Source organism: Gadus morhua, chromosome 13, assembly GCF_902167405.1.
Source record: "Gadus morhua chromosome 13, gadMor3.0, whole genome shotgun sequence".
Taxonomy (NCBI): Eukaryota; Metazoa; Chordata; class Actinopteri; order Gadiformes; family Gadidae; genus Gadus; species Gadus morhua.
This window is the reverse complement of record NC_044060.1, coordinates 19,154,486-19,168,537: the sequence shown is the minus strand read 5'-3', so window position 1 is coordinate 19,168,537 and position 14,052 is coordinate 19,154,486. Positions and strand designations below refer to the sequence as shown.

The window sequence follows — 14,052 nt, the reverse complement described above, 5'->3', positions numbered from 1 at the left end:
TTTTTAAGTGGAATTTTCGTTTCATGTGGAGTCGACCAGCCAAAATGGGACGTAAATGTGGGTGTCACGGTTTCCATGTAACCGCCCACGTCCAGCAGCAGGGGGCGGTAGCATATGAATGTGTTGACTCAGTATTATTTAGACTGTGGCGGCCACTAATCTAATTTGAGCGTGTGATTATTCAGACTTTGATTGCCACTTATCTTACACATTTTTTGTGATTATTCATGACTGATGTTTTTCTTCCTTTGCTACGACTTGTCCAGATCGTTAAAATAATCGAAATTCTGGACACATCTTTTTTTGTAATTATAATGCCTTCTTTAATCATTATCATTCAATATAGATAGTCTGTATTCTATATTAGGCTCTCTGTGTGTCTCTTTCGCTCTGTGATGACATATTTCCATGCATGTACTGGAATTGTGTGGCTGATGCTTACTCTTCCGCATCACACCCAGTTGACAATTATGACAATGCACAAAACAGTTTTCTATGTAAGGTGAGTCAGAAAATTATATCTTGGTAAAAAAAAATAGAATTTCACAATCATTGTACCGCATTGTTTTGAGATGACACGGGTAAATGAGCAGTGGTAATAATGTATTTCAGGCCTATAAGATGATATCAGTGAGGCATTTATTGTTTTACTTCCTCATTTCTGATGCAATCATGTTGATGTTTATAAGGTCAATGATGTTGAAATAATAACTGAAATTACCATTTCTAGTGAGAAAATAAAGATCATTTTTTACAAACCAATTTGTTGTTTTATTCTTACATCTGTTGGCTGTTGTCCTGCTGCAACCAGGAAGACGTTTGGCTTAAGTTCATACACAAACACAAACGTGTTCTAGGCATAATATAAAAAACATAATTCAATAACAGTGCGGTGTATTAACTGAAGATATTAAAGATCCTCCACAAGCTCCGTTGACCGAGGTGGAGTTGCCTTGTTCCACGGTGGTTTGCTCTCTCCAAGGCTGAAGCCTCCTCTTCTATACTTCGCTTGGCCAACGATGAACTGTGTTTTACATAGCCTTCGCCAGATGGGTGAACTCTGAAGGTTTTCATTTCCTTTCCCTTGTATTGAAGAGTGGGCCATTATAATCAAAACAAAAAAAATGACAATAATTATCTGAAATCTGTCCCAAAACATGAATCTTAATTTGGAGACCAAGACTAAATCCCTTCAAAAAGGCCTTATGCAAGTGAGAATTGACCCTTGTCTCGTCAGGTGTGTATTTACATTTTCTGATTCAGTAGCAGCCTTGTTGACATCGTCATCATGTGCTGTCATTGTCTCTTCTTGTGGGATGCTGACCATTGGAGATAAGTAGCACCATGGAGGAGCCCCTGTCATGCTGCTGTGGCCTGTGACTGTACTGCTGAACGTATGTCATTGAGGGGCTTAGCCCCCAGTGACACTTACGCAGGATCTCTCCCTCTCTCTCTCTCTCTCTCTCTCTCTCTCTCTCTCTCTCTCTCTCTCTCTCTGTCTCCCTCTGTCTCCCTCTCTCTCTCTCGCACACACACACACACACACAAACACACACACACAAACCCTTAAGGATCGGAGTGCAAACAACAGCGAACAAATATCCTACAAGGGAGGCGGCTGACTGTCATTGATCTATAATTTAAATAATGGTTTTTATCTTTTGCAAGAGTCATATCATCCTGTGCGCTAGAAAGACGTGCACTTTCTAATATAAATTGTGTGTGTTTGTGTGTGTGTGTGTGTGTGTGTGTGTGCGTGTATGTGTGTGTGTGTGTGTGTGTGTGTGTTTGTACGTGTGTGTGTGTGTGTGTGTGTGTGTGTGTGTGTGTGTGTGTGTGTGTGTGTGTGTGTGTGTGTGTGTGTGTGTGTGTGTGTGTGTGTGTGTGTGCCTGCGTCCGTGCGCGGGCGCGTGTGTGTCTTTCTGTGAGACAGAGCAGTTAGAGGGTGGAGCGATCCGACTTGTGTGTCAGGTTTTTGGTGAGCCAGGAATAAGTGCCTGCAGAGAAGAGGTTGCGGTGAATATGAGCTAATGATGTCATTCAAGAAAGATAACCAAATGGGATGTGCATAATTGACTTAAATAACATGAGCGCATATTGTCATTAACAGCAGTAGCTGTTTGAGAGATACAAATAGGAAGGAGGTTGCTTAACTTTGTACTTTCCCAAAACCAAACCGCCCAAATACCAACTACCTGGTCACCGTCACAGATGGGGAATCTAGCTTGTTGTTGCTGTTGATTGATTTAAATGTATCCTTTAGGCTGTCAACACAATAACTAACGCTAATTCTATGACTTACCTTAACTCTGTCAACACAATAACTAACGCTAATTCTATGACTTACCTTAACCCTATAACCCTAACCCAGATACTAACATTAACCCTACCACTATCCTTAACCCTACCCTAACAGGATACCTACTGAAATTGCACATCCGACATGAGTTGCCAACATCACACGTTGTGTCCACACCAGGACAACGCAGCAAGAATTGTATGTATCGCCATAATAGACAGAACTACAGTGTTGATTAGAGAAGGGGCTACCTTACCATCCTTTGTAGTCAGCTACTGGGATGACTCAACCCTACTTCTAATAACACCATCTGAATGGTTTGCTGTAGTGACAAACAAGCCCAAATACAGCCTATAAGATAGTTGCATATACATCTGACTGACATAATACTACTTTCTTATTTTTTAAGCCCTTTTGTAAACTGAACTCCACTTGTCTAATTCATTTTTTCACTATCCATAACATCTATTAACCACGTCAACGGTGTTGCTGTTCAAAAGATGGCAGCAAGATTAATGCACGCGCTTGCAAATACTCGCGTCAGGAAACGACAGGACGTCTTCCCGCCTTACGCCCAAATATGGAACAGCGTAGCCATTGGTCGCTCTCAATTCTGAGGGACCATATACCATGTCCGTATTTTTGAAGTGCGAAACTTGACATTGACCTCGTCGGTATGAACACTAACAAATATAACAAATCTTAAAAGAAATGGGGGAAAAAATAATCCACTCTTCTGGGGACATAGTTCTCAGAAATCAAGCTATTGCGGACCAGGTAAGCAAAAAAACACCTGCCCACAAAACACCTGCGCTTTAATGCTGTGAATAGCTCGCATAATTCAGTAGTCCTGTGTATCCAGCTATTACGTTATTATTGTGTGTTCTGTTCCCATAAATCTAACTCTTTGTTCGACTTTGGCACATTTATTCTAGCCGCGCGAGAGAGGGAGGACAGAGACCATCAGAAGGTTGAGGGCAGGGTCGTCACCAGATATGTTCGGGGGGCAAACCCTCTATTGGGGGATTTGCGGGTAGGATCAACCGTACGAGCCACAAGTCCGCGAGCAGCAACATCTTCTGCTGGAATTTTAGCGCAAATACATGTTTTGGAGCAGGCTACAAGAAAACCTGATGATCCTTTACAACAACTCATCACCAAACCGTACAAGTGTGACTTCCTGATCAATTATTGCTATACTTATGAATCGTAGGGCTCAAATCCATACACATTTTTAACTGTAGCTCATTTGAATTCAGCCGGTTTTGCAGAAGACCCATCTTGTCTTAGTGGATGCACCACACTCCACTCTGTTGCGTTGTATTGGGGCAGAAGCAGCCTCTCCAACGCACTAGGGATGGGAAAGTGAACGAATGATGAACCAGGTGTATGAACAAGGTCAATATTCAAACGTCAAAATACTCATGAATGATTTTTCCGAACTCATTCTGCCCAGAATTCCTCCTACGATGAAGTAGGCGCTCAAAAATAGGAAGGTAATCAAATTAGGGTAAAAATTACTTTAGATCTAGTAGTACTGTGTATGTGAGAATGTGTGGAAACATTATGTGAATATATTCAAATGTTTGAATGTGTGAAATATATTTGGAACAAATAGATTTACACATCAAAGGTTTGTACCTACAAAAAGGTTTGCAGCTAAAGTGCATAAGTTGTTTGTAAAACGTGTTCGTACAGAACTCACTTTACCCAAGTTAAGTTTAAAGCTACAGGTCAAATCTACTAGTACAAACCTACGGGTCTTGTACTAAACTTTTGTCCCACATTGGACGCTTACACCTGAATAGCCAGATGAACATAATATTGGACTCTTTAATAAGGCACAGTTACAATACTTTGACCCTAATTTGATTCCATAGGAAGCAAGACAACCAATGAATGATGAGGATATAGGGTTTTTTATTGGACTTTATTATGCGCAACCCACAGTAGACGAATTGCGTCTTGTGTAGCGCAATACACAAATATTCAGTATTTTTGCCTCGTAAAATGATATCACCATAGCCCTCACACCTGTCCCAGCTAGATCCCCCTCTCTGACCCCCACTTTTAGTTGATTCCGGCCAAAAATCTGTCTCTATTCCCCCATTACTCTTGAGGAGTTGATCGAACCATCTATGTGGATTCACCTTCATCTCATCCTCCTCTCTGCCAGACCTCTGTCTCTTATGTACCGTATTGTTCTTAAATTAATTGATCAATGGAGTAACTAAGGGTTTTGTTGTTCTATCCCCAAATGGCCCTTTGTTTGACTTACAGTCCAACAACAGACCTCACAGGGCCTACCTCACCCAGGTATCACAAACTGCCAATTGTTCAACAAAGAGAGGCTATGGGACAGGGGTGCCAAGCTACTTTCAAAATATCCAGGTCAAAAAGATATACCTACATTAAAAGATGCAAAACAAATATTAATTTTTCTGTATTTTGATGATTTGCACTGAATGGAGTCATCCAAGGTTGCATAGTCCGGAGAGTTGCTGCTGGTATCTAGTCTCAAGCAGGATTCCAAATTACCATCAGCCATGGTGGAACGGTATTTAGACTTAATAATCTTCATGTGGGAAAAGGCTGACTGGCATAAATAAGTAAAGCCAAATAATTAATTCCTTTGTGAGTAAGTTCCAAAATGGTCGCTGAGCCCTGGAATCTCATCCTCCACTGCAGCTGGTTCAGGTGAAACAGCGCTGAAAAAAAACAGCTGCAGTAAATAAACCTCAACATTTTCCCTAAATGGATAGCACATAAATGTATCGAATTTCTTGAGTAAATCAAGGTCTTGAAACAACTTCTTTTTTTTTTTTGGAATGTCACACAAACTACCAGAACAGCCTTTGCGATCGAGCGGGCAAATTAAGCAGTGTACCACACCAGATCATAACTTCTCTGTTTGCTAACCATTAGATGAGTCGAGTACCCAAAGAGCCTTAGATAAACCAATGTGGGGTAGCCCAGTACTGTGCTCAAGACAATCACACTAAAAATAACTTCATGAACATGGTAAACATTGTTATAAGTTCATAATGTTACCGTACACATTTCAGGGTTCCAGAATTAGATTCTCCTTGTGGGGGTAGCTGACGGGGGAGTTGAAAATGTTACATTTTTTGTTTTCGAAAGATATTGGATATTCAACCGAGAAGCAGTACTTCCAGTCGAAGCTGTCTGGCAGCTTTCACTCTCTATTGAGCAATTGTTTGGTCAATATCTCTAGACAATTACACAAATTACAAAGGACCCTGTCCTTAAAAGCGGCCTAACTACAACACATTAAACCGGGGGTGTCTCACATTTCAAAACTGTGAATAAGTAAATTGGGTATTTCGCACATCCCTCATACTGATCGGTGAACTCATGATTGATGATATTCAGGATTTTGGCCTGCCAAAATCTCTGTGGTCCTCTGGCTTTAAACATTGTTGGAAACAATTATGATAATGTAGGTACACAAATCAACAAAGTTGAGTCTGGTCGTTTTTAGATATTTTTATGTGTCTTTTTCAGACAAAAGAACCTCACGGACCACCTAACTACCCAAATATCCAAGAACAAATAGGCCTACTTCGACAGTATGTTACGCTAAATGGAGATATTAATATAAATGCACGATGCTGTTCCTTTGCAGCAGATTTGCATGACTAAATTATAATATCACAAAGCCTGTGAACAGTTTGAGAGTCACTGACCTATGGAAAATGTCTTATTCCTGGCCCTTTCACTAACTACGACTTTAGTAGAGGATAGAATCTGCAATCGGATAGTCCCCATGTTTTTTTCGCCTAGTTCTGAAGTTTTGTTCGAACAGTTTTACTGGAACAGTCCGTTTTGAAACGCCCCCGGCCTCGGCGTCGTTGTCAGGTAGATGAGCATGATTCCCCCCTCTCAGGTGAACACCCGCTACCAGTCCAAACACTGCACATATTCTGCTGGAGGATGTGGAGCTCCGTCTGGGCAGCGGTTAAATGAGGCTTGCAAGGGAAAGTGGCTTTTCGGACACTTATAACGCGAGTGTGTGTGGATAATGAAGCGCTGTCTAAGCAGTGATTCATTTAATACCCTGTCTGAGGGTAAGGCTTCCCTGACACATAGTATAACTCTATGGCACATGGGGCAGCTCCGCCTGAGCAGCGATTTATTTCATGCCGGCGTCTGATTGAGGGTTAGGTCTTCCGGACACATAAAGTGTAACACAAGTGTGTCTGTGTGGACGGTGAAGCTCCATGTGCACATTCTCCCAAAACCCAAAAATGACAGGACAGACTCGGAGTGGAATAATTTCATTTTTAAGGTCAATGTCCCAGCTACAGTTTGCTCTGATTTGTTGAGGCTTAAACTTGAAGAAATTATGCAGAAAATACCACAGCAAAGGAGGATGTTATTGCTGCCCTAAGCAACTTTTACCCCTAAGGAAATCAGCTTTGACGCACATATAGGGCGTTTCCCAATGGACAGATGGACTATTCAACCTTTATTCATTTGAATAGCTGTATAGCTCCAAAAACGTATAAAACTGGATCTTAATGTACTCGTCAACCACTAGGGGTCTCTTGCGGACCACTTGATACAACTTGAGAAAGACTGCTTTAAGCCCCCTAGAATAGGTCCAGAGACGCCACTGGGAGATTTCCGTTCCCTAGACATGTACATCTTTCGGATATTGCTTTGACAATTACTTTGTTTGAAAAAAAAAATTATTCTCCTTGTCTTTGTTATTTTTATTCTTGTCATGTTCTTATGCTTCTCGCTCTGTTAGCTGCATGCACAGGGGAAGTGATAGGAAGTAAGAGACAGGAAATTGAGTTGCCTACACAGACATTGCTAGAGTTCATGATCCTCTCTTAGCCTCGGGCGTGCAGCACTGCGGAGCAAAGAACTTAGGATAACATTGATAGTATTTCATTCTTATGAATCAATATCAATAACATTGATAGTATTTCATTCTTATGAATAATGATGAAAGTAATACTAATTACATTAACAAGGTTTGACTTGCATATGCATCTCTGTTGCACTTCACAGGATATCTCTGGCAGTGATGACAGTGAGAGAGAGGAGGATGAAAATACTGTGCGAGGCAATTGGACCAATAAGAGGGAGTATCTTCTCTCCATGATCGGTATGGCTGTTGGCCTTGGCAACATCTGGAGGTTTCCATATTTGGCGTATAAGAATGGAGGAGGTATTTTTTTATCTAATTCCTTTTAGACTAATAACTGAATAGCACAAATGAATACATGTATTTTGTTGTATTTGTTGTATTTTGTTGTGCTTTGTGTATGGTTTTTTCTTCTCTGTGATCGTTGGCCCTTCTTTGTGTTTTTCATTGTAGGGGCCTTCCTCATTCCCTACTTTATCATGTTGATCTGTCTTGGGGTTCCCCTCTACTTTCTGGAGACCGCTCTGGGGCAGTTCTGCAGCCAGGGACCCATTAACACATGGAGCGCAGTGCCGCTGCTCCAGGGTAAACCCAATGCTTACCTTCTCTGAATGACCTGCAGAATTAAGATTAATAGATCATTAAATCGATCACTATAGACCTTTTGGTATCTTCATGAGGGTACAACAGTATCTGAATAAAATGTAGAAAAAGCATCCCCTTGTTAATTACTTTGCTAGAAAGACTTCTCCTTCAACACAAGCCACATTGTAATGTCTGTTGAAGTCTCAGCATGCCAGATGTTTATATTCTCCCTCCTCTTCTCCAGGGGTTGGCATGGCGGGGCTGATTGGGAACGTGATGGTTTCCATATACTATGGGGTCATCCTCTCCTACACTTTATATTACTTATTTGCATCCTTCCAGTATCCCCTCCCATGGACTAACGTCTTGGATGGTGTGAACTGCACCAGCCCACAACATGGTACTCATTATGTTAGACTTTGTTTCTACCCTGATACCATTCAGAAATAGTGAAATAGAGCTCATATTTTATGAAGATGTGTCTGCAAATTGATTGTGTGTTCCTTAAATTCTTCTTCAAATAACACCTTTATTTATATATCTGTATGTATGAAACATGTACATATTATGTATGCTCTGAAGATATGAACAGCATTTTAATTGTAACTGAAAGCCTCACTCACTCATTTGCCGGCCTTCTCTTCCCCCTCTAGTGGCTGTCAATGTAACCAGCATGTCAGTGTCTAACTGGACCAGGGAAAACCGTTCCTGCACTACCTCCAACATCACCACGAGTCTCACTGAGCAGTACTGGGAGTAAGAGTGTAGCATATATATGCGACTACAAAGGACTAATACTGAATCCGAATTTCGTATTTCCATTATAGAACTAAATCTAATCGAATAAACGTCTCTCAAACGTCTCTCCTTCCATTCAGTCAGGTGGTCCTGCAACGATCCAGTGGGCTTGGTGAGACGGGGTCGATAGTCTGGCAGTTGGCCCTCTGTCTGCTGTTGAGCTCCATCATCATTGCTGCAGTCCTGCTGAAAGGAATCAAGTCTTCTGGAAAAGTGAGTATGTTTTGATTCAACGCAAATTCAGCACAGGTGAAAAGATCTGCATTGTGAGCAGGGACTTAAACAAGAACAAGGTGTGTCTCCAGCCCCTGTGGTTTTTGGTTTCTGGCCCAAGCTATGTGCCGTCTCCGCCCAGAAGTACTGCTGCAACATAGTAGGAATGCTGGATCCTAGATTATTTCGAACCCAAAGCAATATTGGATATTACCATAACCTTCAAATGACCACGAATCTCGGACGTGACACATTCAAATGACCTATACCCTAGGCAAACTTCCATTTGATTGATCGACATGAAACGTTGATTTTGTATAGAAATGTTCATGTAGGTATTGTCCACACTCACCATCAAACCAGACGCACCGGTTGCCTGAAGACTTTTCCAGAGGGTCTAGCCCACAAAATACCTCATTATTGGAAAAGCTCTCTGATATTTCTACTTGTGTTATGTAGGCTTTGCATATGGTGTCTAACTCATATTTAATATTTACATTGAATGCTTAGTTTTGTATTCTGCATGCTCTGATATCATGCTTCCCTTAGGTTGTGTACTTCACAGCAACATTCCCCTATGTGGTGCTAACCATCCTGCTGATCAGGGGTCTGACACTAGAGGGCGCCAAAGATGGAATCGATTTCTACATTGGCTCGAAATCTAATCTGACTAAATTAGCAGAGATAGAGGTAAGACCCGGTCCTCCTCCTCTTAACTGCCACTTGGGTAATACACCAATATATATTTTGCGGGAAGTGTAACTTTTGCTCACCTGATTCTACCTGTGTGTATGTTATAGGTGTGGAGGGATGCTGCCACTCAGATCTTCTATTCACTGTCTGTTGGATTCGGGGGAGTCACAGCATTGTCCTCGTACAACAAGTTTCAGAACAACTTGGTTGTGGACACCTTTCTAATATGCATTATTAATTGTGGTAGGAGAAAATTATTCTGTTGTATATTCAAACTAGTGATATGAAAAATATGAATGAAAATGTGCAAAAAAACATGATCAGGAGTAAAGCAGGGGTAATTACTGAATGACTCCCGCACATAGTCAAGCAGATAATCTCCATTTGGCAATAATTTGTCTTTGAATGAAAAAGTACATAACTTACTTTCAACATCTTCATTTCATATAGCCACAAGCATTTTTGCTGGCTTTGCCATCTTTTCTATATTGGGGTACATGGCTCACATCTATGGGATTCCTATTGAAGAGGTGACCAAGGAAGGTGAGACAGAGCTGTTCAATGCACTCTACACAGTAACACAATGTCATCACCATTGGCCATTGCAAGTCTCGTCAATCATTGGTTTCTCTATCCTTGCCCAGGATTTGGTCTGGCATTCATTGTATATCCAGCTGCACTGGCTAACCTTCCAATTTCACCTTTATGGTCCATCTTGTTCTTTTTAATGCTCTTCACTTTGGGTCTTGACAGTCAGTTTGCTGGCATGGGTGAGTTTAAGATTGACATTGTCCTCTTGGAATCCCAGCATTAATGTTTACACAAGGCATATTCATAAGCCAAATATTTTCGCATTAATTTGCAAATTCTTATTTTATTTGTTTGTACGTCATGTGTACATCGTTTTGTTTTCTCTTTTGTGTTGTCAATGTCTCTCTTTTCTCTCCATATCCATTTATAGAGCTGATAACAACCTGCCTGCATGATGCATTCCCTAAATACATAGAAAAGAAACGCGCATTAATCGCAATAGTCACATGTGCCTTTATGTTTCTGCTGGGACTTCCATGTGTTACACAGGTTCGTCTTCTGAAACATTTCACCACTTCTACTGTTGTTTTGCATTTTGAGCTTTAGGTTCTTAACCACAATGTGTGTGTGTGTGTGTGTGTGTGTGTGTGTGTGTGTGTGTGTGTGTGTGTGTGTGTGTGTGTGTGTGTGTGTGTGTATTTATGTGTGTTTACAGGCAGGAATATACTGGGTGACGCTAATAGACCACTTTGTTGCTGGCTGGGTCGTGCTAGTTATTGGGTTTTTAGAAGTTTTTGGCATATTCTACATTTATGGTAAATATGTGAAATATAATATAAATATTTTTTTCGTAATCTTTGAGATATTCACACATTTACAAGATTGTATTTGCATGTCTTTAACGATGTCGTTTCAGGTGGCCGTCGCTTCATTACAGACATTGAGATGATGATCGGGACTAAGAGTGTGTGGTTCTGGCTGTATTGGAGACTATGTTGGTACTTCGTCACACCCTTCGTCACACTTGTAAGTGCACTCCTACATACGCTCTGAAAATGACCCAAAACCCTGGAAACAAAGAATATTTTGTCCGCCAATCGTAAGGCAGATGAACTAGCACCAGACTTTCCAGTTTACACTGTGTCACATGACAGCTTATATGTTATTCTTTTTGTAAGATGTCTGTTCTTTATGGAATAAAAAATGGCCAATAGTTATTATACAGTATATTCATAGTATATTCAGTTCAAGCTAAATGATTGTTAGGCAGTGAATAATTCTGGTTAATACTTGGTTGGTAAGTGAAAGGACTAGTAAAGTAAAGCTATACCAGAGCATTGTTAAATACTTTGATTGGTCAATAACATTCCAAGGGCGTGCATTGTTTTTCATAACCTGACACCTTTTAACATTTTCCTTTGACAATTCCAAAACAATATTCTCAAAGGGCTGCAGAACTAAATTTTATTCAGCTGATTAAGTCAATAAAAAGAACATTAATGTTATGGGTGAAATTAACAAATATCTAATTATTATTGGTAAATATGGTATACATGGAATAAACCACCCTGTCGTGGTTTATTCCTTATGCACTGACCCTGACTTTGCTGCCTCTGTGTCTAGATAATCCTGGTGTTGTCTCTGGCTATGTCCATACCTCCCACCTATGGAACAGTAGAGTACCCTGCCTGGGGTTTGGACCTTGGCTGGTGCATGGCTGTCTTCTGCATTGTCCTGATCCCTGCCACTGCCCTGTACAAACTGGCAGGAGCACAGGGAAGTTTCAGGAAGGTGTGTGTGTGTTTATCACTTCTTCACTGTTTGTTTTTTGTGTGTCTGCCTGTGTATGTGTCCGTGTGTGCATGCATGCGGGCATGCATTTGTTTGTGTCAGTGTGAATGCACAGAATGTTTTTGCAATTATCGGTTCTTGCTTGAATACATGTAGTGTGTACTTGCGTGCATGCCCACGATCAGTCCACACTTTGAATCCTGCTTCTGCCCACAGAGACTGAGGTTGTTGTGCTCTCCCTCTGAGGATTGGCATCCCTACCTGGACGTCCACCGAGGTGAACGATATTCACAAGAGCGCTTCCACACAGGAAACGTGGTTGATGACGAACCATCCTGCCGCACATGCTGCCTCTCATGACTGTTGTTTATTTGTTTGTCTATGCTTGCTAGTTTGTGCATATCCTGTCAGCTATTAGTGAAAAGTTGCATGACTCGGTTTGCTGCCTCCATTAAAAATATGAGCACTTTAGATGCAAAGATTTGTGTATATTTTCACTTTTTAATCAATAAATTGATAATGTAACCAACCATATATCACATTTGCATAATTCTCTATTTAATAAAGATTACTGGCGGTTCTGTTGTGGGGCTAGTAGACTAATAAAAGACGATTCTCGCAACCTCATGTTTCATTTTCTCTGCAGATAAGGTCTGGATCTCCTCCCATCAGAGGCGCTGCATCCCATTAGGCATACCAGGCAATTGCCTGGAGCCCCGCAATTGCTTGGGGCCCCGGGCCACTACTAGGGGGCCCCCTAGAGCCCAAAAAAAAAAAAAAAAAAAAATTGCTCCATAACCCCCCCCCCCTCCCCCGTCAACAATCGCTCCATCCCCCCCCCCCCCCCCCCCCCCCCCGGTCAACAATCCTCTGCCTAGGGCCCCCACACTCCCTAGAATCGCCCCTGCCTCCCATACAAACGATCTCTGCGTTTACCGCTATTACCCTAACCCTAACCAATGTACTGTATCCCTAACCCTATTTTTCTGTTATTTTGTTTTTGCAACTTATTTATTATTTAAGGCTCTTTTGTAAACGTAACTCCCCTTCTCTAATTCATGTATATTTTTTAACCCAATCAGGTCAATCATTGTTGCTGATATCAATCAATTTAAAACATGGTGACGGTTAAGCAAATGCTCATTTCAGAAACGGGATGACGTCTTCCCGCGTTACGCCCCAATATGGAACAGCGTAGCAATTGGTCGCTCTCAATTCTAGGTGACCATTGGTCGAGTGCGAAACTTTAAATAGCCCCCGTCGGTACCGTATGAACGCAAACCAAAGATAAAAAAGTTTCAAATAAATGGGGGAAAAGGGACTCTAGTATTCTTGGGATTTAGTTCTCAGAAATCATGCTGTTGCGGACCAGGTAGGCAAAACACCTGCGCTGTATTGCTGTAATGAATTGGCCTAATTCACTAGACTTGCGTATCCAGCTATCAGGTTATTTTTGTGTGTTCTGTTTACATAAATCTAAAGCTTTCTATTTTTTTTGGCACAGGGGTACATTTAGGCTACTCAAGTACCTTATTAGGCCTACTTGACTATTCTAGACCTATCTGTTATAGTTTTGATTCAACCAATCATAGCATGACTACACTTGTGAGCATAGAGCCACAACTGGCTCATCAACTTGTACTTCTACATATTTCGATTTGTAGGGTTTATCTTCTCAGCAACATATGGGATAATGGTGATGAATAAGTACCCTTTTTTAATTTAGATTTAGGTACCGCCTATCTAACGTAGGCCTGCATATCCAATATGTCAAAGCTCCATAATAACTCATAATATGAGTTATTGGCGAGAGAGGGAGGTTCAGTTATATTGAATAAGCAGTGAGGGAGGGGAGAAGAGAACATCAGAGGGTTGAGGGCAGGGGCGGCACCACATAGGATTAGGGGGTCAAACAAAAGTCTCTTTTGCGGGTATGATCAGCAGTGGTCGTTCTATGCGAGCATGAAGTCCGCGAGCAGCAACATGTCTGCAGGAATGGTAACGTGGAATTGTGACTCTTTTTGGTACCGGTTTATTTCAAAAGCATTGTAGCTGTGTAACACCATGGGCCCTATTTTAACGTTCTGAAACGCAAGTGAGAAGCGCCAAGCGCAAGTAGCTTTGTGGGCGGTTCTACGGCGATGTCGCTATTTTACAGGCGGAAAAAATTACTCTTACGCCCAGCGCAAATCTAAATAGGGTTGGTCTGAAGTAGCCTAATTACCTGTAGGTGTGTTTTGGGCCT

The 14,052-nt window shown here is 41.4% G+C and overlaps 2 protein-coding genes across 3 annotated transcripts in view; both read left to right on the top strand.

Annotated features, from left to right (window-relative positions):
- The window catches only part of fmoda (fibromodulin a), a 4,263-nt gene extending 3,501 nt beyond the window's left edge, over positions 1–762 (top strand). For both annotated transcript variants that reach the window (XM_030375993.1, XM_030375994.1), the window contains exon 6: positions 1–762. This exon is cut by the window's left edge and continues 336 nt beyond it. The gene's annotated coding sequence lies outside the window, so the exon portion shown is untranslated.
- Positions 763–2,929: 2,167 nt separating this feature from the next.
- On the top strand, positions 2,930–12,429 carry slc6a14 (solute carrier family 6 member 14). Its single transcript, XM_030375663.1, has 15 exons — positions 2,930–3,076; positions 7,340–7,499; positions 7,650–7,781; positions 8,026–8,181; positions 8,435–8,537; positions 8,660–8,792; positions 9,342–9,482; positions 9,593–9,728; positions 9,936–10,028; positions 10,130–10,255; positions 10,447–10,565; positions 10,732–10,831; positions 10,933–11,042; positions 11,640–11,807; positions 12,024–12,429. The coding sequence occupies exons 1-15, from the start codon at positions 3,011–3,013 to the stop codon at positions 12,165–12,167; spliced, it is 1,887 nt and encodes a 628-aa protein (XP_030231523.1). The 5' UTR covers positions 2,930–3,010; the 3' UTR covers positions 12,168–12,429.
- The last annotated feature ends 1,623 nt before the right edge of the window (positions 12,430–14,052 follow it).

Excerpts from the sequence above, each read along its gene's own strand:
- slc6a14 (XM_030375663.1), top strand. The coding sequence starts at position 3,011 with ATGGGGGAAAAAATAATCCACTCTTCTGGGGACATAGTTCTCAGAAAT. Across the intron at positions 7,500-7,649 it reads GGCGTATAAGAATGGAGGAG|GGGCCTTCCTCATTCCCTAC; the intron begins GTATTTTTTTAT and ends TTTTCATTGTAG. Across the intron at positions 10,832-10,932 it reads TGGCATATTCTACATTTATG|GTGGCCGTCGCTTCATTACA; the intron begins GTAAATATGTGA and ends ATGTCGTTTCAG.